At 40.6% G+C, this 25,749-nt stretch overlaps 1 protein-coding gene across 1 annotated transcript in view; it reads right to left on the bottom strand.

Moving 5' to 3' along the window:
- The window catches only part of DOCK5 (dedicator of cytokinesis 5), a 79,822-nt gene that overhangs the window by 20,398 nt on the left and 33,675 nt on the right, over window positions 1–25,749 (bottom strand). Inside the window, exons 12-34 of the mRNA XM_059831392.1 lie at window positions 24,060–24,202; window positions 23,280–23,405; window positions 22,604–22,728; window positions 22,126–22,224; window positions 21,902–21,974; window positions 20,959–21,062; window positions 20,097–20,289; window positions 18,583–18,680; window positions 17,538–17,627; window positions 16,298–16,398; window positions 13,782–13,916; window positions 12,926–13,037; window positions 11,696–11,766; window positions 10,595–10,701; window positions 10,005–10,141; window positions 9,235–9,330; window positions 8,221–8,319; window positions 5,418–5,512; window positions 4,276–4,354; window positions 3,643–3,743; window positions 2,448–2,506; window positions 1,779–1,933; window positions 54–139 (exon numbers count right to left, since the gene is read on the bottom strand). Of these exons, the coding sequence (XP_059687375.1) occupies window positions 54–139; window positions 1,779–1,933; window positions 2,448–2,506; window positions 3,643–3,743; window positions 4,276–4,354; window positions 5,418–5,512; window positions 8,221–8,319; window positions 9,235–9,330; window positions 10,005–10,141; window positions 10,595–10,701; window positions 11,696–11,766; window positions 12,926–13,037; window positions 13,782–13,916; window positions 16,298–16,398; window positions 17,538–17,627; window positions 18,583–18,680; window positions 20,097–20,289; window positions 20,959–21,062; window positions 21,902–21,974; window positions 22,126–22,224; window positions 22,604–22,728; window positions 23,280–23,405; window positions 24,060–24,202 (2,484 nt within the window). The remainder of the gene's footprint in view (window positions 1–53; window positions 140–1,778; window positions 1,934–2,447; window positions 2,507–3,642; window positions 3,744–4,275; window positions 4,355–5,417; window positions 5,513–8,220; window positions 8,320–9,234; window positions 9,331–10,004; window positions 10,142–10,594; window positions 10,702–11,695; window positions 11,767–12,925; window positions 13,038–13,781; window positions 13,917–16,297; window positions 16,399–17,537; window positions 17,628–18,582; window positions 18,681–20,096; window positions 20,290–20,958; window positions 21,063–21,901; window positions 21,975–22,125; window positions 22,225–22,603; window positions 22,729–23,279; window positions 23,406–24,059; window positions 24,203–25,749) is intronic.

Below are 25,749 nucleotides of genomic sequence, written 5' to 3' on the forward strand. Positions count from 1 at the left end.
AATAGCCAACTAATCTGTAAAAAAAGGGCTTCCATGTTCTTTATAAAACTTACAGTTTCTCCAGCAAAATCTTGTACTGTTCGTCCCCTCGGCCACCCTCCACTTCCTGGTCCAGCTTGGTTATCAACTCATTTTCAAACTGAAAAGGCAAAAAACCACAATCAAATAGAGAGCAACTCTCAAGACTGTGGTCTGAACATTCGCAATGCTTGTGGTTGGTGTTTCTGAACTGCCCCACCATCAGACACTGGTTTTACAAGACAAGCTGGAGGATGCTTTCATTACTGGAGCAGAACAAAAATGGTAAGAAGCCAAGATGACAAGATTGGAGCAAGGAAATAGAAGTGTTCCCTCTCTTATCCTTCAGTCCCTGGGAAGTCATGCTCTGAGGTAATGCTTCCTCTTCTCCTCCATCTATTAGCAGTTCAGTTTTGCTAGGAGGGAGAAGCATCTTACCAGCCACCTTACAGATGATAAAGGTCATTCACTCACCCTGAAGAAACTGAACTACTACCATCAGCTAAGGGCAAGACACAACTCTCTGACTACCATAAACACTTGTGACTACTAATTAAAGCATCTTCTCATGCTGCAAGAACCAAGTCCTGTGTGATTATCTGTCTAGCCATGAAGAGATGCTCTGTTATGTGCAAGCAGGTCAAGTACATAGTCTCAGTTATAAATGTAGCGAGCATATAAATACCACTGGAACGGAAAATCCATGCCACACACATCCTGTTTCCTTCTACCGATTCCAAAAACCTCTGAGACCCTGTGGCCAACCACACCAAAGACTGATGACCCCAAGGGAAGAAAGATCCCATATGCACACTGAAGCTGGGGTCTAAGCTGGTGTGAGGATGGTGCTTAGGGAGATGCACGTCACATTTGACAACAGTCTGAAATGCCAAGGTGGCTGCCTTTTGGATGGATGGCTCCTACCTATCTCCAGGGAGAAGACTGTCTACAGCATTAACTACAGTGTCCCCTGCTTGCCAGTTGAGATGTTAAATGTCTGATATCCCCAAAGGAAAACTGGAAGAATAAGTCCTTAGAAACTGCAGTCAAAACTTAACCTCAGGGCAAAAGTGAAGATCCTCTTTTTCCTTCCTTACTTTGCCGCACTTTCTCAGTAGCAATAAAAGGTAACTTCTGGAGAAATTAGCACAGGGTTGGAACTCAGGGATCCGGGTCCTGTTCCCTGCTCTGTCCTTTTACTTGTGTACCCTCAAGCAAATCGTGTCTGCCCTTCGTATCACTGTTCTCCTTTCCATAATGGTGGCATCAGTATTCACAAATGTGTTGTCAAATTTGAAGTTAATGAGGGATTAGTCAGTATATAAACAGCTATATAGTCCTAACATTTGACTGTCCAGCGATTTTCTTTACAGTAACTTACGTTTACAGCCAAAAATTTGCCTTGGGGAAGTTTACATTGTTATACATGTAACTAGACACTACTTTGTAGAGCACCCTCTTAGGGTCTCCAAATTGCTTCACAATTTAGACATGGGTAGTCACACATCTGCAAATGCAGAAAGATATGAAAACAGAGGAGCTCTTTCATTATCAAAGTCATGCAAAGGTACAGTCAGAGAAAGGACTGAAGAGTCCTGGCTCCTACAAAAAACTTAACAATACATTCAAAAAGCATTTGGCATAATGTTTGTTTTGTGTGGGGTTTTTTGTTTGTTTTGTTTTTGTTTAAATGCTCCCTTCTCCTTCTTGCCAAATGCATACTGTGGAACATCTGCACTGAAGACGCCAGGCTCCCTTACCATATGGAAGTTTCTGTTCCCGCTGAAGTTGAACTCGCACTGCATCATATCAAAGAAGATGGGAATGGTAGCTTTCCGTAGCTCAGGCTCTGGGACCAGGGTTACCTCCAGGATTGGGCCTACCATTGCTGGAATGAATCTTATTTTGTGGGGACCTGCAAGAAAGTCAGTCAGATACATCCTAATGGAGCACGGCTGCTTGAAGGCAGGATTTGGATATCCAAATGTTTAAACACATTATTCGTATAAAGCAAAGACCATAAAACACAGACATTCTGCTTAGAATGCATATTCTATGTGGATAATGGATACCTGAGGTAGAATTAACATGTTACAGTTCCAAAATTCAGGAATAGTCCAAGAAAATTATTAAAGTGAATTGCATGCAAGTTGCAAATCACAAAGGCTCTCTAGAAAATTCTACTCGTCCTTCATATCGTAGAACATCCTTTATAAGGGATCTAAGAAATTATCTCAGCAGCTGATGTGAGAAAAGATCAGCTTTTGCAAGCTATTAACAGAAAAAGGAAAAGAGATTTTGTACGCTGAATCAGCTGAACCTTAAGTGTATTTCCCCACATTAAACACAAACAGCTTTTATAAAGAAATAAAGGATTTGAAACCCAGCTTGAGAGCTTGAATAAAGATAATTCTTTAGCTGGAACTCACCCAGATTATACCACATATCCCTTATTTTGAAGCCAATTTCTTTCCTCATGTCCCCATACCTAGAAAAAAGTATTAAAAAGAAAAAGATGAAAAAGGCCTATGCATTGAAATAACCTTTGAAAGTTGCTGAAGAAATTTAACGGCAAAACCACAAAATCTATTACCCTCTCCTTAAAAAAACACCACACAAACCTGGCTGATGGTTGGACTTGATGATCTTACAGGTCTTTTCCAACCTTAGTGATTCTGTGAATATGCTGGGCACTTATACCTAGGGGTCTCACAGACTATCTTCCCTACTAAGGGTCTTCCAAGAAGTTCCTCAATATTACATACCTTTTGTCAGATGTTCACCTCATCTTTTTTCTTCCTTTCCCTGCCCAGCAACAATGCTTAATGCGCAGAGGAAGAGAACGGCCACGTGCTATTATGGCAGAAGCCTGCAGGCTTCCTGAGAGCAGAATGAAGCTGCAGACCTGCTGCTTCATGCAATTCTACCAGAATTTCGTTGTATTTGGTGTTTTTCCCTAAAGCTTTAACTGCTGACATTAAGCTAATGGAAGAATATTTAACTACCAGGCTTGTTAAAGTCCTCATTATTGCAGAAAAAAAAGATGGCAAACAATAACTATATATGCCCTAACAAAATTCTATGTCAAGATCTACAAAGATATTTAGGCACTTGATTCCAGCTAAACGCAGAAGTAAAAGCTGTTCAGTGTCTTTGTGAATTTTGCCAAGTTACTAAAAATTACTACTTTTGGGTTGATGAATGCCTCTGAAGTGCTCTCGCTTTCAAAACAGAAAAAGCAAAGAGAGGGTACTAAAAAGTTGCAGGGCTTTTAGGATTCTTGCTTACCTACTTTACATAATGGCTGAGGGACTGCATAAGGTATTGCTTTGGGAACTATGGCAAGCCTTCTATCACAGACCTTACAGTGGAAAGAATCTTTTGGCAAGGTGCTTAAGTCCAGCTCAAAAAACTCAGGATCTGTCTGACCAGACTTAGACATCCACACTGTAAAGACCTGACATCTGTCCCAGTCACCCCTCCTCCCTTCATCATCATTCATTAATCAAGCACTTCCATGGCATGCTTCATCTCATTCCAAGATTGTATGGGGCATGTCTGGAACAGGACAAATGAAGCTTCTTAAAAGCAAAAAGGCCTGGCAACTTTTTAATGTAAACTCACTTCTTGATAATTTTGTTGCGTTTGGCTTGTGAGAAGGTCTCCAGCTGGAGGGATTCATGAGTGAGAAAGGCCACTGCCAAATGGAAATAGTTATTCCAGAGCTGTGGAAGAGAAACAAGTCTAAAATAGGAGAAGACAAAGCAAAAGCAACAACCAGCCCAACAGAGCTACACAGCCCCAGATGCTGCAGTCTCCCAGGTAAGTGTTAATGAGGAAGCGTACCAGCAGTGAGCTGGTAGATGAGTCTGTGTTCTCAGCCAGAGCATACAGCAACTTAAAATTTCTTGCTCTTTTTAGCTTGTACTTTCCAACTACAGGAAGTGACAGTGTGTACACCCATACAGTATTTTGTTCTTAACTAGTAAAGCACAAATCAGCTATAGTCAGTGTGCTGCTCAACTTGACCTTGTAAAGCCTGCAGCAGTTGTATTTGCTTGCAACTTACTGCTGCAGTAGCCACAGTTGTGTAACTCAGAACTGCTCTGCACTCAGCTGCTTTTCTATAAAAGACTATGGACATTTTCCACAGGCATGCTCCATATCAACAGATCTGTTAACAATGGGATTTGTTTGTTCTTCCTGCCTTTCAGGACAGGGGTCCATAAAAAAATCCAGAAACAATGGAACTATTACCTGGAGTTCAAAATTTGCTTGATCCAGAAAGAAACGGTTGAGTACGGAGGTAAATTGGTTCACTGCCCGGAGGAAAACCCTGGAAGAGATAAAAACATCAAATCAAAGGTGGCTTTTGAAAAAATAACATTGCCGTTCTAGGTACATGTAAGCTCAGGAGACCAGAATAGATGCTCCCAAACAAGGCAGGTATTTCTCTATAACGCTATTTCACCTCTTTCCCAGTAGAGGGACATTCAGGGAAAGTTATTCCTCTGTTTCTGAGCAAACGAAACCTTGACTGGAGGCAGACGAAAAACAAAACACTTTCTGGGTCATCCAATCTCTTTGACAGTGCAGTGTCATTCCAGATGATAGCTTCTCTTAACTTTAGCCTATCCTCACCACTGAAGCACTCAAATAACTTGCCGCTTTCATGTCCTTCCCCACACTGCACCCCTACGACACTGTGGAGCTACGCTGCCTCCATTTTGAAGATGACTTGCATGACTGTGCCATGCAAACAGGAGTTACATGCTTGTTGTTCCTTCGTTGTGTCCCCAGTTCTGTCGATACCGCCCGTGGGAACATTAAACTCACAGGCATACAGGCCCCGCTGTGTTGCGGATAGCAGGTTTTGGCCATGCTTTGCTATCCAGCACAGCAGACAGAGAGCAAGCCAAAGCCATTCAAATTGTACAGACTTAGCAGGAGAGACTGCCTCACACAAGGCCAAACGAAGTCCACAGCAGAGGACAGAAGCGAACGTGGGTAGTTCTAGCTTACAGGCCAGCATACTAAACCCAAGACCACACTTATGTCCAACTGTAGCTTTATGTTTGCCATGTGATTCCCCCAGAATTGAAACCAAAAAGGCTCCTCTGATTTATGTTGCACTCTCCAGCAGATAAGTGACTGTATGAAAGACTGCGTGGTTTTTGTGTGCCTTTGGGCAGGAGAAGAAAGATTTCCAGTTCCATCAACAGAAGAGTGCAGGCACTACAATTTACTGAAATCTGATTTAAATCACCCTGAAACTGTAAAAGAAAATAAGCCTATGTAACTCCAGTGATTCGCAAGCCTGCTTGAGTCAGTCACCCCCCTTTCAGAACCAGAAAGGCTGCAAAGCAGTAGCAAGTCTTAAAATAGCAGCAACTCTATACCTGCTCTGCATCATATTCATGACCATCCAGTCAGCTGCATAGACATTTTTTCCAATCAGATCCTTAAACATAATGAATGTTTCCATCAGGAAGTCCTGTTGGAAAAATAAAAACCACAGCCCATCAGGTTGAATATGGTAGTCTTTTATCCACATGAAAATACAGGGAAATGCAAATGTTTGCAATAGCATTGATTAATGACTGCATTGCAATCAATACGCTGTACCTCCTAAGAAGGATCTCTTATTGTGTGGTATATTCCAATAACTAAATTATTTCTGACATCTCATCCATTCAATTACAGAAGGAGAAATAATTCCACAGAACATGTTGATCTGTTTAATTAAATCTGTCTTTACTGTTTTGAATTAAGCTGTGTTGTAGGGAGTTCTGGTGCACAAGCTGGATTAAAAAGCAAAATCAATATTCAAGGACTTGTTTCCAAATGTCTAAACAATGACAGTGTAACAGCCCTACACAGTATCTTCTATAAAGATGGAAATTATAATGTATTTTCACCTCCCCAATTAGTTAAGTCTTTTCTGGTCCAGTTTAAGAAGGATAGTCACACAGAGGTAGTGAACATGCCATCAGACACACGGTTTAGAACATTACTGTAGAAAAGACACTTTTTGCACAAACACTAAACCGCTCCAAACAAAGCTATATCCCACCTTAAGACTTGGGCAAGGCAAGGTTGAATTGTAGAATAAGAAAAAAGTAAAGGAAAAAGAAGAGAGATGAACAAAAGAAGGTAATATCAAGAATATTGATCTCTACATTGTGGTCTCTACAGATATAGATGCTACCTATGAGCATTTAAATAGAGTCTATTCTCTACAAAGACAGCACATCAGCATTCAAAAATGAGAGGGACACGAAGAAGGTCACATGAGAAATCACCACCTTGCAAAGATCACTAGGAAAAAAAAAATTCTGTTGAGCTGAACAGTTTGCTCTAAAGAACTGGCAAGCGACATCGATGTAGAGAGAGAAAGGGGCATTTGGTGCTGCCTCAGTAAAAATCCTTTAGGCATTATTAAATCACAGCTTGATGGAAAGGTTTGGACTTGACATGGGGCACCTTGAAGATATGAATTAACTTGTAACAGTGTTAAACCAACCAAGTAATGATGCAATGCCAGTGCTGAAAATACCAAAGCAAATAAAAACCCACAATAAACAACAACAAAAAAAGCAATCATTGCAGTAATGTTCTATTGGTATTGACAACTACTACACCACCACAAATGTGGGCTTGCTTCTGTAGATTTAAGGATCTGTAAAACTTATTTTCAATCGGTATCTGTTTAAATGATACGCAGGTAGTTTTAATGATTACATAATTCAGCCTCTTGATATGTCTTCATGTAGAAGCTTTATCTGCACACACAGAAATACAAAAGAAATATTCTCCTATTTGAGTCAGAAGATGCAGAACTATATGGTAAACCAAGACATTTTCAACTTGCAAGTTGAGATTCAGTCTGAAGTTTACATTTCAGGAAAGCTTTTAAGTACCTTTTTAACCTTACCTTGAACTTAACTTACAATGGTCTCCTACTGGCTCAACTGCTCTTCAGGAAAAAGAAAAAATTCTGAATTGAGGCCCACTCAACATAAAATCTGTTTCAATTCTGCCTTGAATTCACCTTTTTCCAAAATCCATCAGATTTGTCTTCCTACCGCTCTTCTTCATCAGACACAGTATTTCTACATAACCCTGCTGAAAACCTTTTCACTCATTTACTTGAACACTAGCAGAATTCCTGAATCTACTTTATTTTGTTTTTTCTTCCTTCACAAAAAATTATTTGGATAATATAAAAAGCAATTCTGAAACTAGATGATGAGTGCTCTCTATAGACAGTGCAGCCAAGTGGCCTTTTAGATGCAGAAGTGACAGAAATGTGTGTGTCCTGTAGGTGGCTATGTTGCTCAACAGATTGCAGGCAATTCCAACTGCACAGGCAAAGACAGATCACCTTGCCATCCCAAATGAATTACAAACACCTTCTTGTGGTTTTTGATCTAGCTTTTACAGGAAGAATGCAACTCCAGGCTCTTCCCCAGCCAGTATTTAAACAAGCAAGCACTTCTAAGTTGCAAAACAAGGAGTAGGGGACAAAAAAGCCAGAACAGTTGCTGTGTCATGCTTCAGACTTCTTTTGGTTCTGACTTTTTCTGGGCAGTCTGGGGGAAAATCTGGACAGAGCTGTTAATTCTAAGGGCCTTAAGAAAAAAAAAAAAACCAAAAAAACCCACAAACCAAAACTAGTATTTCACCTGGTTTCGTATTGAAAGTCTTTGGGGACATGAATTGTACACAGTTTTTAACATGGAGGGAACTATTTGCATTGGTGCCCACTAAAGCAAGACTAAAGCATTTAATTAAACTCTAGAGGAAGAGGAAGAATTAGAAAGAAGTAGATAGAGAGAACAGGATCACAAAGAGATACAGTGAGAGCAAGAGAGGGGAAAATGCTTTTCCTTTTCATCTTCATTCACTCTTCTGGTTCCTGACTTTCTAGTTGCACAGACTTAAATAGTCATTAAACGTGTTTTTACTCAATGCTACAAATGCTATTCTCAGGCTCTACTGAGTCAGCAACACCCACTGTGTATGCCCAGCAGGGGTGATGCGAATATATCCCCAGTGGTTGCGGCATTAGGTGCCTTTAAGTCATTGCTGATGAATGCAGCATAATCACTGCAAACTGAATGCAGTAACTTGAAATGACCTTTCAGAAGCAGAGTGTAATTCTTTATGGACTGAGCTAATCCCCCAGCCAGGCTGACTTACAATAATGTCCTGCCTGGTTTTGAAAGTATTGATGTAATGGCTGTAATGGAAATCATCCATCTGCCTCAGGATGGCTGTCATGCAGGCCACAAAAATACCCTAGAATAGGAAAAACAAAACATTTGATTATTTTCCTGAATTGAGCACTGTAAGTTCCAAGTGTGGCATACGCTTTCAGAGTTCTGCCTAATCAAATATCACTGATCGCAATCCTGCTCATCTATGTCCTGACATCAGCCTGTGTGGCTGTTCAGTCCTCTACCCTAAAGCGGTCACAACTTCCTAAATTTCAAGTACGAAGTCTGGGTATAGCTTTCTTTCTCCCCAGGGATCATGGTTTGCAAGAAAAACATACCCGCAAAACAATGGAATATATATATGTACTTATATGAATCACTTCGTTGTATCTTACGGGTCTTCTCCAACCAAAATGATTCTATGATTTTCAAATTTACTACGGTGAACTGTAATTCTCATAGCTGACATATTGGTAATAGCATTCACTTGACCTTAGTTATCAAAAATAAGATATTGCTATAGACACCCAGCTCTTGATTTTTCCGTCTTTCTGTACATAGCAAATTAAAACATATGAACTTGATCACACCTTCTAAGATGCCACACAGTAGTCAGAAATGCCCCTTAGAGATGCCTCATCCTTCAGCATTTAATCCTATTCACCAAGGTGACAAAAGTGCATCATTTTTTCAGCAAAGACTCCTTGTGTATTAGAAACTGCACTGAAACCAAATTCTCTGTGCACAAGGGCCCAAAGGAACTTGAAATCACAGCCAGCTGTGACTCAGTTCAAACTGCTGCTGGAGTAGGACAATTTGTATCCTAATACCTCATCTCAGAAAACCACCAAAAGCCCTGTTTCAGTGGCACAGAAGCCCTGCAGGAAACGGAAAGATGATTTCATAAACCACTGCTACACACTGAAATCTCCCAGGAGAATAAATTCCACTATAACAAATGGTAAAGTAATAACTGAAGCAAGTAAAAGGCTCTCACAATGTGTGGAGACTGTCTGCTCATTCCAATCACTGTGCGGTTTATCCTCCTTAGCAGGCGTTCCATGATCAGCTGGATGTGGACAGCAGTGGGCCCCTGGGGATATTCAATAAGGAAAATTTGAGACAATTATTAATGTTCTGTAGAGTGCTCCCTGTGTGGGCAGACCAATCGATTCAAATGCTGTAGGTATACACTTGGTGGAGAGCTAGCATAATTGATACCAGCTTCATTAGTTCCTCCTGGCATAGCTAAACCGAAGCTGGTGCTTTGATTCTGTGATTCTGATTCTGGGTGATTTGGCTCTGTTTTCCCTGAACAGCTCTTCAGTTCAAACTATCCTTTTCACAGCAACTTAGAATCAATTTCCACGACTAACGCAGCGAGTAACTGTATTCTCCTGACTGAATCATGATCATTGTCCGTATTTCATAGTGGAGAAAACAAAAACCCAAATACTGTTATGACAACAACCAAATAATTCAACAAGCTACTAAAGTTGCTGGGAATATCATTTTGGTCCCTAGAAAGGAAAGCAATTGCTTTTTGTACTGTAGCGATAACCACTAATTCAACCTTTCATGGCTCCTTTTTAGACAGAGCTACTTTATGTGCAAAGAGATTCAAAGAACTATACAGCAATGCAACACAATTTCTGTAAACATCAGAACTTCGTAATTCTTTAAAGAAGAAGTTGAGAACGTTTCTTTGCCATAACTTCTCAAAAGAAGAATTAACCTTGATTTGCACCCTTGACAGTTCATGCTCACCACATCTTTCCGATCCAGGACTTCAAGAACATTGCTAAGTAGCTGTGAGCAGGCCTCATGGTCAGGCTTGTTTGAATTGTCATCCAACTGGCCACTTAGCTGATCTATTAGTAGCGGCAGAAGGGCATCTCTGCATTCTAAAAAATGAAATAGAGCACCACACCTTGTCAGTCTCAGGAAGTTCTCCAGCGTTCAGTATACTTACGTACCACACAACAGCTTTCTGCTCATAACTTTACTATCTTGGACACCAAAACATGCTTAAACCCACTTGAGTTACCACTAACAGACTAGAGAAAGTCATAAATAACCTGTAATTATATGTATTGCATCAAACAGCACACTCTCACCTTCTGCCTCTTTCTAAATCAACACACTGGTTCAGGATCCTACAGTATTAGGTATTGTATAAAGACTGAAGAGCAAAAAAAGTTTCAGTTGTTCCATGGCATGGAATATTTCTAAAGATGGATGTAATGGCAGACTACCACTGATGACTGACGTAAAGGACATGTGAATGTGAAAGATGTTTTTGTTTTTAAGGGTGTGTGGCCCCATGCAGAATCCCCAGACTTCAATTTGCTACTTACCGGACTGTTTAAACAGATCACTCTCAACTATCTTGGTCATGCAGTTTAGCTTCTGTCGGATTAACTGGTTGTCGGGAATACTTTGGATAAACTTGCTGAAGAGGACACTAGTGAGCAAACCACAAAGTAAGCAGATGGTCAGCATTTTCACCCAACGTGATTCCATCCTACACTTATGCTGTCCTGCACCTGGGCAAGTCAAGCAGTTTTGTCACTGCGTGGACACGTTACCACAAGCAGTCTGCACGCAAAATACTATGAAGCCCTAAATTATTTTCAAGAAACTTAGCACAGGACTTTTAGTAAAACTGAACAGTGTTCAGAAACTGCAGGCTTACACCTCTTAAAATGAAGCTTGCATCCCAAGACACACTAGATTATCACAAAAGCTTATAAATAGACAATACTATCTGCCCTCCAGTGCCAGCATAAGATAATCATACTTTCACACAAAATGAAAGCAGAATTTTGCCAAGCTTCAGCAGACCACTGCCGAAACTTGAAACACTGCTATACACAATGGCAAGGGCATATCCTTCCAGATGCCCCTTTCATCAAGAGTGATGACTCATTTCAATCTGAGATTCCATTAAATTAAATTCCATGTACATTTGCTGTCTGTCTACTGTTTACGAGCAAATTATTTGTGTCAGAACAAGGAGGCATGGTTGGGAGGTTCTGGGCAAAGCTAGGAACAGCAAAGAAGAGAAATCCACGCAGGGTTGTGAATTTCCTGAATAAATACAACTCTTCTTTTCCTGACCAAGGCTATGCCTTTGTCACACTTCTCGCTTTACCTCAGAAGCGATCATTAAGAATTGGTGGAAACTTGCACAAGAATATTTCAACATATCACTCCACAGTCCTCAAATTTTGGTTTTTAGTAAAATCTCCAAGTTCCTAAGGTAGAGCAGTTGAGATGCATAGATTCCTTTGAACTAAACTGACTTCAATTAAAGCCCTGCAAGCGCTTCCTCAAATTCATGCACAGTACGTGCATCATCATGTCATAATCAGAGTGGCTGTTTTTAGGAAAGTTTCCAAGATTCTTCCCGACAGATGAGCTGGGTTTGGGAGGACAAACAAACTTAATATGGTTACCTGAGCTCAACAGGGTCAAATACTAGTTTGACATCATTTATGATGCTTGGCAAATACTTTAAAGCTGCACCCTGCAAGAAAAAAAAACAAGGACATGAAACACACATGGAAACTGAGTTAGACTAGCTAGTTCATTCTAAAAGGGTGTAAAGTCTCAACAACAATGCCCACAGCTCACACGGCAAATCTAGTTTTTGTGAAGACCAAATATGCGGACACCTGTAGAGAACTGGCTTAAGATCAAATTTATGCATCCAAAGAGCCTCCAGCAACCACACATTTGCAGTGCAGAGCGGAAAAGGCGAAGGAGGAAGGATACGTAGCCAAGTTCTTCAGTTTTTGCAAACATCCTGCAGTTCCAGGGATTAAGCTCCTTACAGCCTGATGTGAAAAGCACTAGTCAGTTAATTTGACTCAGCGTTCTGCATACTTTAGCATATCCACATACACACTAATAAGTTATCTAGGTAGTAGCATGGCTTTCATACATGTACCATCGAGATAACAAGATGCAACAACTAAAGGTCTCTCCGTGATGTTCTATGGCTGCTGCCAGCAGGTACTCTGACTGCATGAGAATCAAAGTTGAGCTTTAAATAACCCAAACATTAATTAAAAGTTTAGACTCAATCTTTCCTTCAAACAGAGAAAAGCATGTTGGCTAGAAGAACTGAAATAAAGCAAGCAATCTAAAGGCCTCATTGCCTTCAGCAATTTAGCAGCCTCATTGCACGGCTGCTCTGCTCCTCCTCAGAGCATAAACAGAAGGTTCATAATCCAGTTGACACCAGAAAAACAAGAAAGTATAAAATCTAAGATACATTTAGAAACCATTTGTTTTTTTCATTACTTCCATTCCCAGCGTTACATTGATTTTTGCAGTAGTTTAACATCTCTATCGCCCTCAAGCTTGGTGTTACTGGTTGAAGTGTCTTCCACACTCCAGTAGATTATACCTTCAGTGGTTGTTAGCCTTCATCCTAGCAGGGGCTGAAGGGTTTTCAGCAAAGTCACAGCTCTCATCTTTATTTGATCAACTTTGGGGTTTAAATATTCCTTTCCTGCCACACACAGTTCTATTAAAACAGACATTCAGAGGTAGTGTGACTCATCTGAATGGGTTTTACGTGCCTCAAAACTTGTCCTTTTTTCTCGCTGCGCCCCCCCCCCCCCCAACTGTATTAGTTGATCTAATAAAATATATTACCTCTCCCTGCAAATTATGCATACCTTAATCTTGACAGCCTCCTCTAAAGGCCGGTCCATGAGGACATTGAAGGAGAGGAACAGCTTGCGTATTGCATCATTAAATTCATCCCCATCTTCGCTTTTCCCATAAAACCTACAAAGAACAGAAAGAGCCTGTTATACACATAAATCTAGGCTAACAGTGTCGTAGTAGCTGAAATATGATTTTATCCTGTGGAACAACATCTCAAAGCAATCTCCTTCTACAAAGACATGAATGTAAAAATGGCATGAGGGATTCTGCAGTAATTTCCTGCTGAAATCTGTTATAAAAGGGAAAAGCTGCACTTTTTAAACTGCCATTGCATCAAACTCTGCTTGGGTTCCAAGAATCAAGTAGCTCATTCTGTATTAAACAAAAAAAGCCAGAATGAACATGAGGACAGGACTCCAAACATTCACTGTAAATTTTTGAAAACATGTTCTGAGGCTATGGTAAAACCACTGTCATTGACCATATCCTAACTAGACACAGTGTCGCCCTCACCTCACCTAACAAGTAACCATGTGTGAGTTTGTTTCTTAAAGTTTCTTAAAATGAGGAAGTCATTCCATGTTTTATTTTTTTTAATAAATAACACGTTCCTTTTCATCACCACCATACGCTGCTTATGGCGTGCTACAGGTGACTAAAAGGATTCTCCTCTTGAAATTATGTATTTCCGTTTTTACTCAACTTATTTTCTCCAGCTGTAGACAAAAGGGCAGAAAGACACTCTTCTTAATAATTCAAGGATAGAGGATATGCTGAAGAATATCCCCTCCAGTGGTGTTGACTGGAAGAAACTCCACTAACTTCCAAAAGGAAACATAAGGACAGCAATGACCTTGGTCTCACCTCAGGTACAATATTCGTGACTGAACAATGAATCGGAATAGGTACTTCAAGGCTTTCAGAGCAGCAAATAGCAATTCTGTCTTGCTGGAGTCATCAGCATTTCCCACGTAACAGTTCAGTACTTTGGTGAGTTTCCTTTGGAAATAAAACAAAACCAAGAATAAATATAGACAGAGTTAAGTTTCTGTGTCATTCCAGCTTCCTTATTCCAGAGCGGAACTAGAGTCTAACAAATAGATAACAGACAGGGGTTCCTCTTCACAGCCTATTTCCTTCTGAAATCTTTGGCTTCAGGGGCTGCCAGATTTTCATAACCGGTTCATGAATTCTCAGAAAAGTCTACAAAATTGTCTGTCAAAATTCTAGCTTCTTGATCTGCTTTCTTTTTCCCTAAAAGGAAGTGTTCAGGAAGCTGGAAAACCCATTCGTACTGAAAGTGGACTGACACCTTCTCCACGTGTTACCATTCTCATGTGCGGAGCACAAAGTTCTTCTGAAGCAATACTTGCTGAGTGCTTTGAGAACTGTGGACAGAAGCTGCATAAACACATTAGGAGTATTTGCTATCTAGTCTCTGTTGAATCGGAAGGCAGGCAGTTAATCCTCTTCTCTTCATTAAACAACTCGCAGCACCCAAAGCGGAGTGTGAGTGATAGCCAAGTATACAACAGCTTTTGCACTCGCTCTGTTTGCCACACTGCCTGCATCCAATTCCCTGCTTTGCCAAATTCTGGCATGCGGAGCACAGAAGGACACTATAAAATACGATAGTCCACCTGGCATTATGCAGATGCCACATTGTCAAGCTAAGCTGGAAAGAAAGGCAAGGGAGCAACAAAGCTAAAATACAGTGCGCTCATTAATCAGACAAAGAACTTTATTTATAGTAAAGAGAAATAAGAATGATGATTCTTCCATAGGTTACAGGGAAGAAGGAAAGAAAATCATATGCAAGCAGTGATTATGTGGCCAGGACAGCGAAGAAAGAAATCCAGGGTATGGGGACTTCAGAGCTTTGTGGAATCGTGTTTCCTCACAGAATTATTAGGCTGACAACCATCAAAAGAGGCTGAATACTCAGGACTAGGAATTCAGGCGTACCAGTAAAAATAAGAGATTTTTAGAGGGGAAAAAGAGCTTGGTTTCTGGTTTTGCCTTCTCTATTGGCCCCAGTTTTAACCTTTTAGTTGCCTGTTACCATGAGGGTAATGACCTTTGGGTTGAGGGGTGCTAGATCAAGGCGCTGGAAAGTCAAGAGATCTGGGTGATATTCCTGGCTTCCCCACCAAATTCCTGGATATCCTTGGGCATTTAAGCCATGACAAGCTTTGGCACTTAAAAAAATGCCTCATTTTTAAGCACATGAAATCAACAGGTTGACCAAAAGGACTAAGTTTTCACATGTACCTGAATAAATTCTGCGGATCAGCTTTTTCCTTCCCTGACACAAGAGGACTAATGATTGTGAGCTAAATTTTTTAAACTGCTTTGAGTTCCACAGATAAAAACGCCACAGTGGAACAGAATTACTCCCACCATCCATACCCACATATCCAAATATGAAGAACTGCAAATTTCTTCTAAACAAATGACAGTCTATGTGAGAGAGTTTCAATATATAAGTGTAATCTCATATAATCTGTGTGTTTAAACCTCACCATGACATTTAGCCCTTTTCTGAAGTCTGTGGTGGCCTCAACCTGCCTGGCTGTAGGCAGACAGTGGAGGTGAACACCGTTCTTATCTCTGCTACCATCAACCACAATGTCACTCGTATTATTTCAGCCACATATTGTTCTGCTTCTGCTCCCTGAGACCCCATTCAAACATACCCCTAAAATTGTAACACAAAGTATACAGACTATTTCAAAAACTTTCTTCTGCTAAAAGTACTTTTGGGATGGATTGAAAAAGTCGAGGCAGATACTGGCAAGACAACACAGTTCCATGAGCAGCAATACTTATCAGACCAGATTTTTTATCAGTTTGTGTTCCCTCACCAATTTCCACCAGCCTGCCCACATACCGACTCGTGATAATTTCCGTTGTCTTTGGCATATACCCATAACCACCACTCATATCCCCCTGCCCCAATCTTTTAGCAGTAATACTAGACCAAAGCACTCAAAAGTTATAAGGGAGAGAGTATACTGACTGACTGCATGACACCTGTTTTCAATAGGAAATCAGACTGAAAAACACGAAGATGCTTTTACAACACAAACACACACACAGAGGACTACAGCTCAACAGAGAGTCTGAATCACCCAGTCTGACACAGGATTTCCCATGATAGCAGTGTCTTTTCCTTACAGAAAAAAAATCTTACAATAGAAACTTTTTACAGAGTAAAGACAGTAATTACAGGCTTTCTTTCTCTCCTGAAAGCAGAGAAGAATAGGGTGGGACACTCTTGTCTGGTCTATGCTGCCTTTATCAATTGCGTAGTTTACCGTAACTATCGGTGAGACACTGCCTGCATGCCAGACTGTGGGTTTGTGGTTACCAATACTTACACATATGCCAGGGTTGCACTGAAGTGCTTGTAAATATAAGTTTCAAGTACAGGGTTGAAATGCTGGAACTTGATGTCTCCGATCAAAGAAATAATAAATACCTGCCAAAAATTCAAAAGGAAACAGATGTACAGAGCCACACAACCTCTAACTACCACAAACAACTCAGTCTCTAATTGCATGTCATCTACTTTGCCGGGTCATGGTTTTTGGTTTTTTTTCTAATAGCGTTAAAGCTACAGATAGTGTTGTTCATATTCTAATAGTGACTAAATACTGTGGTGTCTGCGACTACATCATTGCTCAGAAGGAAGGTAGGTCATAGCAGCATTTAGACAGGAGATCTTCGAGATTAAGGCAGCCTCTCCACAAAGCAACAACGGTGATACGGGAAGCAGCACTACTCACAGCCTTTATGTGACACTGTCATAGCACAGGTTAAATAGGCACGGAGCTGCTGAAGGCCATTTTTCAAAGCTAAGAAATGATGCTTTTCAAGCTAGAACTTGAGATTCTGATAATTTATACTCATAGCAAACACCCAGTCCTGTGGTCCTGTGACTACAATGACATGTACCAGAGCCAGGACATTCTGTCCCCCTGTATTCACCCCCTGCTCCCCAGTGTCAGCTGGATACATCCGACTTCACATTTCTTCCTGAACTGTCAAGTACGTATTTGTTGATCAGCATGAAGCACACAACTTTGTGACTGCACTGCACACCAAAGCCAGTGCCTTTCACACACATACTAAGCAGCCTCTCCAAAGACGCAGAAAACTCCTTGTGAAGTCTTTTGCTCAGTCATAACAATCCTTCTACAAAGGTTCAGAGGAGCAGTCATCCCTACTGCCTAAGTACTGGGCTTGGATTTAGCGTACATAGGTTCTATTCCCCCCACAGCCACAAACCCTCCACCATCATGACCCTGAACAAATCATTTCCTTTGTGCTTCAGATGGATAATACGGCTTTTCTCTTTTGTAAATTGCCTTAATGCAAGAAGTTATCTGAAGAAATTACTATAAATTATGTAAACGGTTATTACTGTTCTCACTGTGGTCACTAAAAACCTCAATGCATATCTCAGTCCTAGCTCCTGAAAATGCCTTAAGAAGTGTTTAAATATAATCTACTTCTCAGAACAAAACACCAATCACTCATATAAAGGTAGCACCAGGAACAGATTGAAAATGTGGCTGAAAAACAAATACTCTAAATCCACATAAAAGACTCACTCACCAGTGCATCAAACACAAGAAAGTCATAGGTTTCATTTTCTGACATTTCCATCATTATGTTGAAAAGTGCATCGAGGGTGTCTTGCAAAAACTAGAGGGGAAAAAAACAGTAAAAAGGTAGGAAAAGACTACTGCTTCTGGAATCCTGCACAAGAACCTACTCTTTTGGATCACTTTTTCCCCTCCAGCCTAGCTCAGTTGAACTGTAAAAGCTGTACATGAAAGAACATTTAAGAAGGGATCTTAGTCCTGTATTCATTCACATGCTTGATATAATCATCACGCTATTCTCCCTCACTTAGGAAGGGAGGATCTTTTCTTATCAGCTCTGAATGGCCCCACTTTCTTTTCTGTTCTGTTGCCTTTTTATCTAGCAAGAGACCTACTGAATACCCTTAATTCTATCCATATAGTTTAAGCTCACGCTGGGCCGAATCAACCACATACTCTGTACTAAAGCATGACATTTTACATAAAGACTGGTTTGCAACAACACAGCATTTACTTCAGTTGGTTCAGCAGTTAAGTAAAACCATGACCTTGCATAATCCCAAAAGATCCACACTTGGAACCACAGGAAGTCTTACCTCCTAAATCCTTCAGCATACTACTTTCTGTCGTGCTTCCACACACTTCAGGTCTATTCCCCACGGTACTCTGACTATAAGCTCTTTGGGCCTTCTCTGCACTCTGTTCCTGATGCACAGCAAGTCCCTATTCACAAAGGAGGCCCAGAGCCACTACTGAAAATTAACAGTTAGGCTTTGAATGTATCTTCTATTTCGTAAGGATACAGGGGAAAATAAAGTCACCACTATCTCCCCGGTCCTGGTAGCATTTAACTTCTGTAATTCTGGTGAATTCCTCTAACGAGAGCTCTTGGGGCAAAGTATACCTTTTGTTCTCCTGTTGCTCAGCAGCTAGAACAGCTCTCCTAGCCTATAGAGAGAGCTTTTGGGTACAACACAATTACAACCCTTCAAGGTCAACATCAAGCACAAACATAAGTGTTTGCATAACAAGGAGACTCAAAACTCTTTACATACCTTTACAATTTCTCCTCCTTCCACCTCCATTAGCTTCCTTAGGTTGTGAGCTATGTTCTGAGAGTTAGAACGCCAGTTCAACAAACCCAGCAGGTCAACTAGCAAGGACAGAACACAAGCAATTAGAAACAGATTGCAACAACACAGCTGATCTAATGGCTGCAGAACAGTACTAGATGTTATTTTTGGAATCCGCTTACAAGGAAAAGTCACACTGATGTACAGAAAATTACCTTGAGATGGTTCTTTCATCTTGGCAAGAAAGTTAAGTTTTGCTATAAATGGAAGCCTTGGTGTAATTTGATAACGCAAGGCATTCGGTAGACAATTTTGCAGGCTTCTCATTCAGCCAAGAGAAGAGATCTCAAGCTAGGAATTTTATTACAGTGCATGACTTTTCTTACTAATGCTTGTGTTTACTTTAGAGCAGCCTCTTGGAGATGGTTCTTAAAGTTAAAATTGAAACATCTTGTATAAATTACATGAAGCTGCAGAGCTGTTTATCACAGTTCTGGGACATCCCAGGACCTCAAGTTTAGTTACAGACTACAATTGAGGCTTTCAAAGGAGTCTAGCAGGTTTCACATACACCTCCCATATTAATGAAATACGTACATATCATCTCTGTTCTGAAACTAAATTCATTTACTACCTTCAGATGTAAGAATCCATGTGGAACTTAACAGCCTTGACAAAGAATGCCACATTCAGAAACAGAGGTTACATGCAGGAGGGCAGAAAGATGCAAACGTGCTTGGTCTACGTGTCAGACGGGATAATGAAAGTCAGATTCAGTCCTCGTGCCCATGAATGTTATCAGTATGGCATTTAACTTAAACTGGCCAAACTCAAACTGCAAGCAGAACAGCTCATGCCCATCTCCCAGCAGCTACACAGGCACACCTTGATGGAGCCACAGCTGGTGTCATTTTCACATGCCTCTTTCCCAAAGTCAAAGAGTATGTTATACCAAGAGCCTTCCAGAGCTACTGGAAATCTCACATCATTTACCAGCGCGTACTGTATTCATTCACATGTATACATCATCCTTCATTTTGACCACTTTGGCAGCACGCAAAGCAGAGGTACTGCGTAACAGCATGCTGATGAGTTCAGTTCTAATTGCTACATTCTTAACAGGCAGATAGAAGATAATTAGAAGATAAACAGAAAGAAGATAATTAACCTTAAACATAAAGGATTCTGAAAACACATATACACTGTCATTGACAGGTGCCATATCTATACATGCCAACAAACCTGTCAGATTTAACATTTGTAGTTTGGGTAAGATATTCATGTGACATGGTCTCTAGTGGCTGTGTAAACATCTTTGTAGCTGACAACATGATGACAACAATGCCGGGACTGGGCTGCCATTGACACATGAAACAGCAAGATTAAAGCACTATGCCCACACACGCTACAACGCCAAAAAAATTTGTGTAAAGAAAGTGCCCTCTTTACTTCAAATACACAGCATGATACCGCTAGGCTGCTAATGCAAGCCCTACCATTCTGGGTAAGTTTGGTGGAGCAGATCAAAGTGGCAATCTGGAAGCTGTCTTTTGTACTGTCTTTAGTGGGTGTGAAGTTGGCTAGATGGTGCAGATTTTTCCCCGAGGGGGCCTCCTTCTCCTCCATCTCCGTTTTGGTACAAGGAAGAGTTAAATAGCATTTAGCATCTTCCATTTTCTTGTTATCACCCTGTTGGTTGAACACAGCAAAAGACAAGGGTTATCTCACACTGAACACACCTCATCTGACCTCTTGCAGTTCTCATCTGCAGACACACTTCAACACAGTGACAGCCAGAGAGGGCTTTAAACACCTTTTCATGTCTATAGTTGTTTACTCACATTGTCTGTTTTGGGCCTCTAACTTCAGGGAATAGAAGTTGCCTAGCTAAGCTCTTTTCAGAGTGATTCAAGCCACAGAGTTTAGGAGGGTTTCCCCCCGCCGCCGCCTCTCACTTCGTAGCTTTCTACTGCAATGCATTAACTTCTTCCTCTTACTGTGATGAAAGGCACCAGGTCTCTCTCCCCATCACACACTGATCCTCCAAAGCAGGTGCTCACCAGGCCTATTTGCTGCACGCTGTCTAGGTGAATGATGTTAGAGGAAAAATGCTCTATACAGATCCATACAAAAATGTACCAGATTTGCGTACTTGCAGTCAGAAAACCCATTAGTGAAAGCAGAGCTGAGGGTAACTTATTAAAAAAAAAAAAAAAAAAAGATTACCGTCCTATTATCTTAGAAAAAATTATTAAAAATCTCTGCAATGATGATGTTTACGTGGCTAGGAAAAAAGTCAGCCAAGAGAGTTGTTTTGATTAGTTAAACAAAAGCGAAGACTGCAAATGCTCAAGCTACCTTATAAACAATCAAATTGTGTCTGCCATCTTGCAGTGTTGTTCCATCTGCATTCATCAACTTCACAAAGCCCATGCCAAAAGCTCTCTCAGACTTATCCCTAGCTGCAAACAGAAAGAAGAACCTTTATTAGGAATCATCTTGTTTATGCCCATACTATCCATAATGTTGCTCTCTAACTACATGCAGCTTCTTTATTTAACAGCATCGCATGATAATGCGATGGAGCTAGAAAACTCTGTGATCCACAGTAGAAAGAGCTCTCTTTCTTTCGCTCTCATCTCAAGGAACTTAGTAAGTATCTGCAACTACACAGTAAAATGTCCTCTGAAGCATCTCTTGCCACACAATTTTAGTGATTAATTGTGCTGCTAGACAGACAAATATAATTGTACAGATATTTTGCTTGGGGTTTTGCAAATCTGCTTGTGAGGTATGGACGTGGAAGTATGCCACTGCATCTTCCAGGTACCTTAAAAGAATCTTTTTGAGTGCCTTTCAAGGGCTTAGTTTCACATTATTGATCTTATTTCAGGGCTCTGCAGTTGTTTGACGAAGCTTCTGGCTCTAACTTTCTCATTAGCCTTTCATTAACCTAATTAGAAATCCTCCTACAGGAAGACCATTAGGAGCCCACCAGGCCTTGAAATAAATTAAAAACACCACCGTACACTGAGAAGCCAAAGCATCAATAAGCACTGGCAATTGTCTTTCATGGGGACTAACATGTTGCTCCCTATCTAATTTCAGTTTTAGAACAAAACCAGCACCAAACCTTTTTTTAAGGCTGTAAAAAGTTTGAATTATTTTTTTTTGCTTGCAAGAAAACCCACAATGCTGGAATAAGTAGAAATGCAAGCGCTACACCTTTGGTGGATACTCAGAAAATCTCAATTAGAGTAGGAAGAGTACAGTACTCCTGCACATCTTTTCTGATACTTACATTCTTGTGACGACCGATGACGGAAAGTGAATCTTAAATGGCAACGACTGACTTCTTCTATTGCAATGGACACCTGCACATGATAATACAATGAAAAATGCAGCACCAGCATTCTGTATCTCCGGTCAATTTAGAGGACATTCTGTTACCGATGCACCTACTGATTTTAAATTAGTTCCATTTTCTACACAAAGGAAGCAAGACTGTAAATTACACACTCTTACCTTTACAGTTTCATACCAGCAAGGTTGCTTGACTTGATAATAAACAACAGACTTATATTCAGAGACACCTTCATAACCAGCACCAGGATGGATAGCTTTCTTTGGACAAAAAGACAAGGGGAGGAGGGAAAAAGTATAAGTAAGGTCTAGAATGAAAGCAAAAAGTATCTTAGGTCAGAAATTTTCAAAGCATGTAACTGTCAGAGTTACTCAAAGTCTATGCTTCACAGTCAAGGGAACTCAATGTGCGTCACCTCTTTGAAAGTTTTACAGATTCTTTAAAGATTTGTTCACACCTCTTATTAATGTAAAAAAGAATAGTCAGCAAGTATTCTAATGTGGTCACTGAGATCACCTGTAATATCTCTTGATCGTTACCACACAGTTCTTGCATACAGGTGATAAATAAGATCGTACAGACCGGAGCTATCATCTAGCAAACACACAGCCTTGTGACCTCCTGCAAAGGCCATCATACCTCTTGGAGATTTCCATCTTCATCATGTACAGACATGGTGACTTCTACATTCTTGGGAGTCTTCTTCTTCCCTTTGTCAAACTCCCCTTGTATCAGGGTGACATAGATATCATTTCGAACATCACCTAAAATTCATAGTGCTTAATGAGTTGGTTTTCCTTATACAGGCAGTGGGACAGGTTAACATTTAACATCCCTGGGTACTACCTTATCCTTTTCTTCTTCTTAGCCTTTACTGATACCAGATAATTAACACACCCAGCATCATACCATTTCATCTTCATCTCAAATTATACAAAAATCTTTAAAATGTACCATTCTCCTTTTTTTAAAACCTCTGTCTTTACATAACTTTTTTTTTAACGCAATGAGCTCTAGAGGGCTAAATGCACTCTGAATGGATTAAATGGAGCGGGGTCAAACCTGTATGCAACAATGTCTCTTTGACTAAACAGAAATTTTCTTCCAAAAAGTACACACACTATCATTTTTCAATACAAGAAAGGAAACTTACATTTTCACTTCTTTGACAAAAAATGAAAGAGTGGCTGGACATTTCAAGAAAAATGAAAACAAATTTTCAGATGGCTTTAAAATAAATCTGTTCATAGCAGAAATTCTAGAATTTCATCTGACACTTTCACTCCACAGAAGTGCGGAGGCATACGGGACCTACCAGGAAGGATTATCTCAGGGAATCCCATTTTGCGAGCCACAGCAGTGGATCTGTCTACAAGGTGGGAAAAATCCTTTTGAACCTGCACTAGATCGCCAGGAAGCAGTTTCAGGGAAACCCAAAGACCTAAGAAAAGAAAGGTAACACTTGTTTACTGGGAAAAAAAAACAAAACAAAACAAAACAGGTATGAAAACATGAAATTTAATCAGTAAACTGTTTCTTCATGTAATCTCCATGCAACAATGTCTTAAATACCCCGAGCTGGTTCTCAGCTGGCCCAGTTCTCCATCTCCCTAACGCTGAGTAAGACATTACTGGGCAAGTAGATTCTCTGAAGTAAAATACGAACTTTCTCAGATGAATCCGCTACTGTATTTGAGTAAAGCCAGACACACAAGCAAGAGCAGAAGAATCCTGAATAACACAGTTTAAACCCAAAGCCATTTAGAATATGCAATGAGCAGTGTTCACTTAAAAATATTTTATGTCCATATAAACGGATTTATCTTAAAAATATTACATTACTAACAAATAAGTCTTCAGCTAGGGAAGTTCTTTTCACGCAAGTAAGAACAGCTCCTGTTTTTATCTTTTTATGAGCTCCCAATGTGCTGGGATGACAGCCATTACAAAGACAATACGTTTGGCCCAGGGAAGACAGCGAACTCCAGTAAGCCTTGATCTCTGGACTTTCACAAGCCATTTACTTTCCTTTGTAAGGAAGGGAACCCTTCCCCGCACCAGGTTTTTACATTAGCTTCTTGCTCGACTGCTGTACCTTGCCCTTTATGATTCACTTCCTTTGCAGCGATGACTTTGTTGAAGACAGAAGTGAGGGGCTCGTTTTCTCCGATCACATGGGAAGTTATCAGTGGGGACATGATTAGCTGTCTCTGTCTGATGTACGTTTCCATAGCAATCCTGAGAAGAACAACAACAAAGATCGGGAAGCAGACAGACTAACATCAAACATGTGCTCTGGAAGAAGAGGGCTGGCCAACAGCTGACTGTTTTCCACATTTTTTTTTTTTTTTAAAAAAGCATTCCATGGGAATTTTTTTTTCTTCTTCACCTGCACAAATCCAATGGAAATACATTTAAACTCTTAAACTAGGAAATACATCACAGTGCTAGCTCAGGCTTAGGACAAGTAACACTGACCTAAAGACTCCGTGACTACATTTGTATCATACTGCAATAGCAGCCTTCAGGACAACCATAAACACAGCCAGCTCCACTTTGTTCTTGTTTTCCATCCACAGACTGACCAACCGCCTTGCAAACCTGTGAGAACAAGTCCAGCTACGGGATACCACGCAGGAACAGCTCAGCAGCTAGAGCCTTGCACTCCCACCAGATGAGCTGAGCCCTGTCTTCAGGTGTGCCTCAGAGCTGTCCCTAAGAGACTATGTAGATTAGCTAGTGATAAGTTAACATAAGTAATGACTGCTGTGAGATCACATGAGTGATGAACCTATCCCTAGAGACAAACACGTCTATTGAGCTTTGGATCTTGAACCCGATTTCAGTCCTGTGCCCATACCATCAATAATGAACCAAACCATATACAAAACCATGTCTCCACAGGCTCCCCATCCTCGTAGAGGTGTCCAGATTTGCATCTAAACTCAGCCCCATTAGAACAGAAAAAAAAAAAAAGGGGACGGGGAAAAAAAAAAGGTAGCAGACTAACATTAGTCTGCAAAGGAGAAGACATCCTTCTTTCCAGCCTTTCAGGCCCTAAAACGGTAGGGGGAAAAGAAAAACCAAAACCTCAGACAATCTCCCCTGAAAATATCTTCTAATAACATATGGCTACACCAAATTAATTGCTACATTTAGGACTGTAAAAACATGGCTGAGTTTAGCCAAACAAGCTTCATCTTAGTTACTGTAATGTGCTGAAAAAGTGAGCAATCGGAGAGCAGGCAGAACACACAAGTCTAACTAGCAATACAGAAGGGCAAAACACATTGGGGTTTGAATTTCTTTCCCAGAAATAGAGGGAAATCCCTCTCCTATTATCCTCTGACTCACCCTTACAAGGTAATCTGGAAAGTTAAGAGGCAAACAACACACAGGGTACCGCACAACAATGACAAGGAGGAGCTGTGATCTCTGTGCTCAGGTGTTTCCGAAAATCTCGCCTCTCAACCCCTAATAGTTTTGAAGGTCACATCCCCCAGACCCCACACCATTATTTTGCATTGTGCTCTTCTTTCTTACCTCAGATGATACGGATACCTAGCAATTTCAGCTGCATTGCCAAAACTCCCCAAGCAATTAAGGCTATCATACAGACACGTAAATCAAGGGGAACAAAGGCATCAGAGAACTGACAAAAATCTTTTCCTTCAAAGAGCTGACTACTGCCATAAGCTAATCTATTTGTAGAGACCTTGGTACACTGCCAGGCTCCCATACAAATTTGTCCTTCTCCAAAGGACAACTGCTTTAAATGAGCCAGA

Source organism: Gavia stellata, chromosome 31, assembly GCF_030936135.1.
Source record: "Gavia stellata isolate bGavSte3 chromosome 31, bGavSte3.hap2, whole genome shotgun sequence".
NCBI classification, from domain to species: domain Eukaryota; kingdom Metazoa; phylum Chordata; class Aves; order Gaviiformes; family Gaviidae; genus Gavia; species Gavia stellata.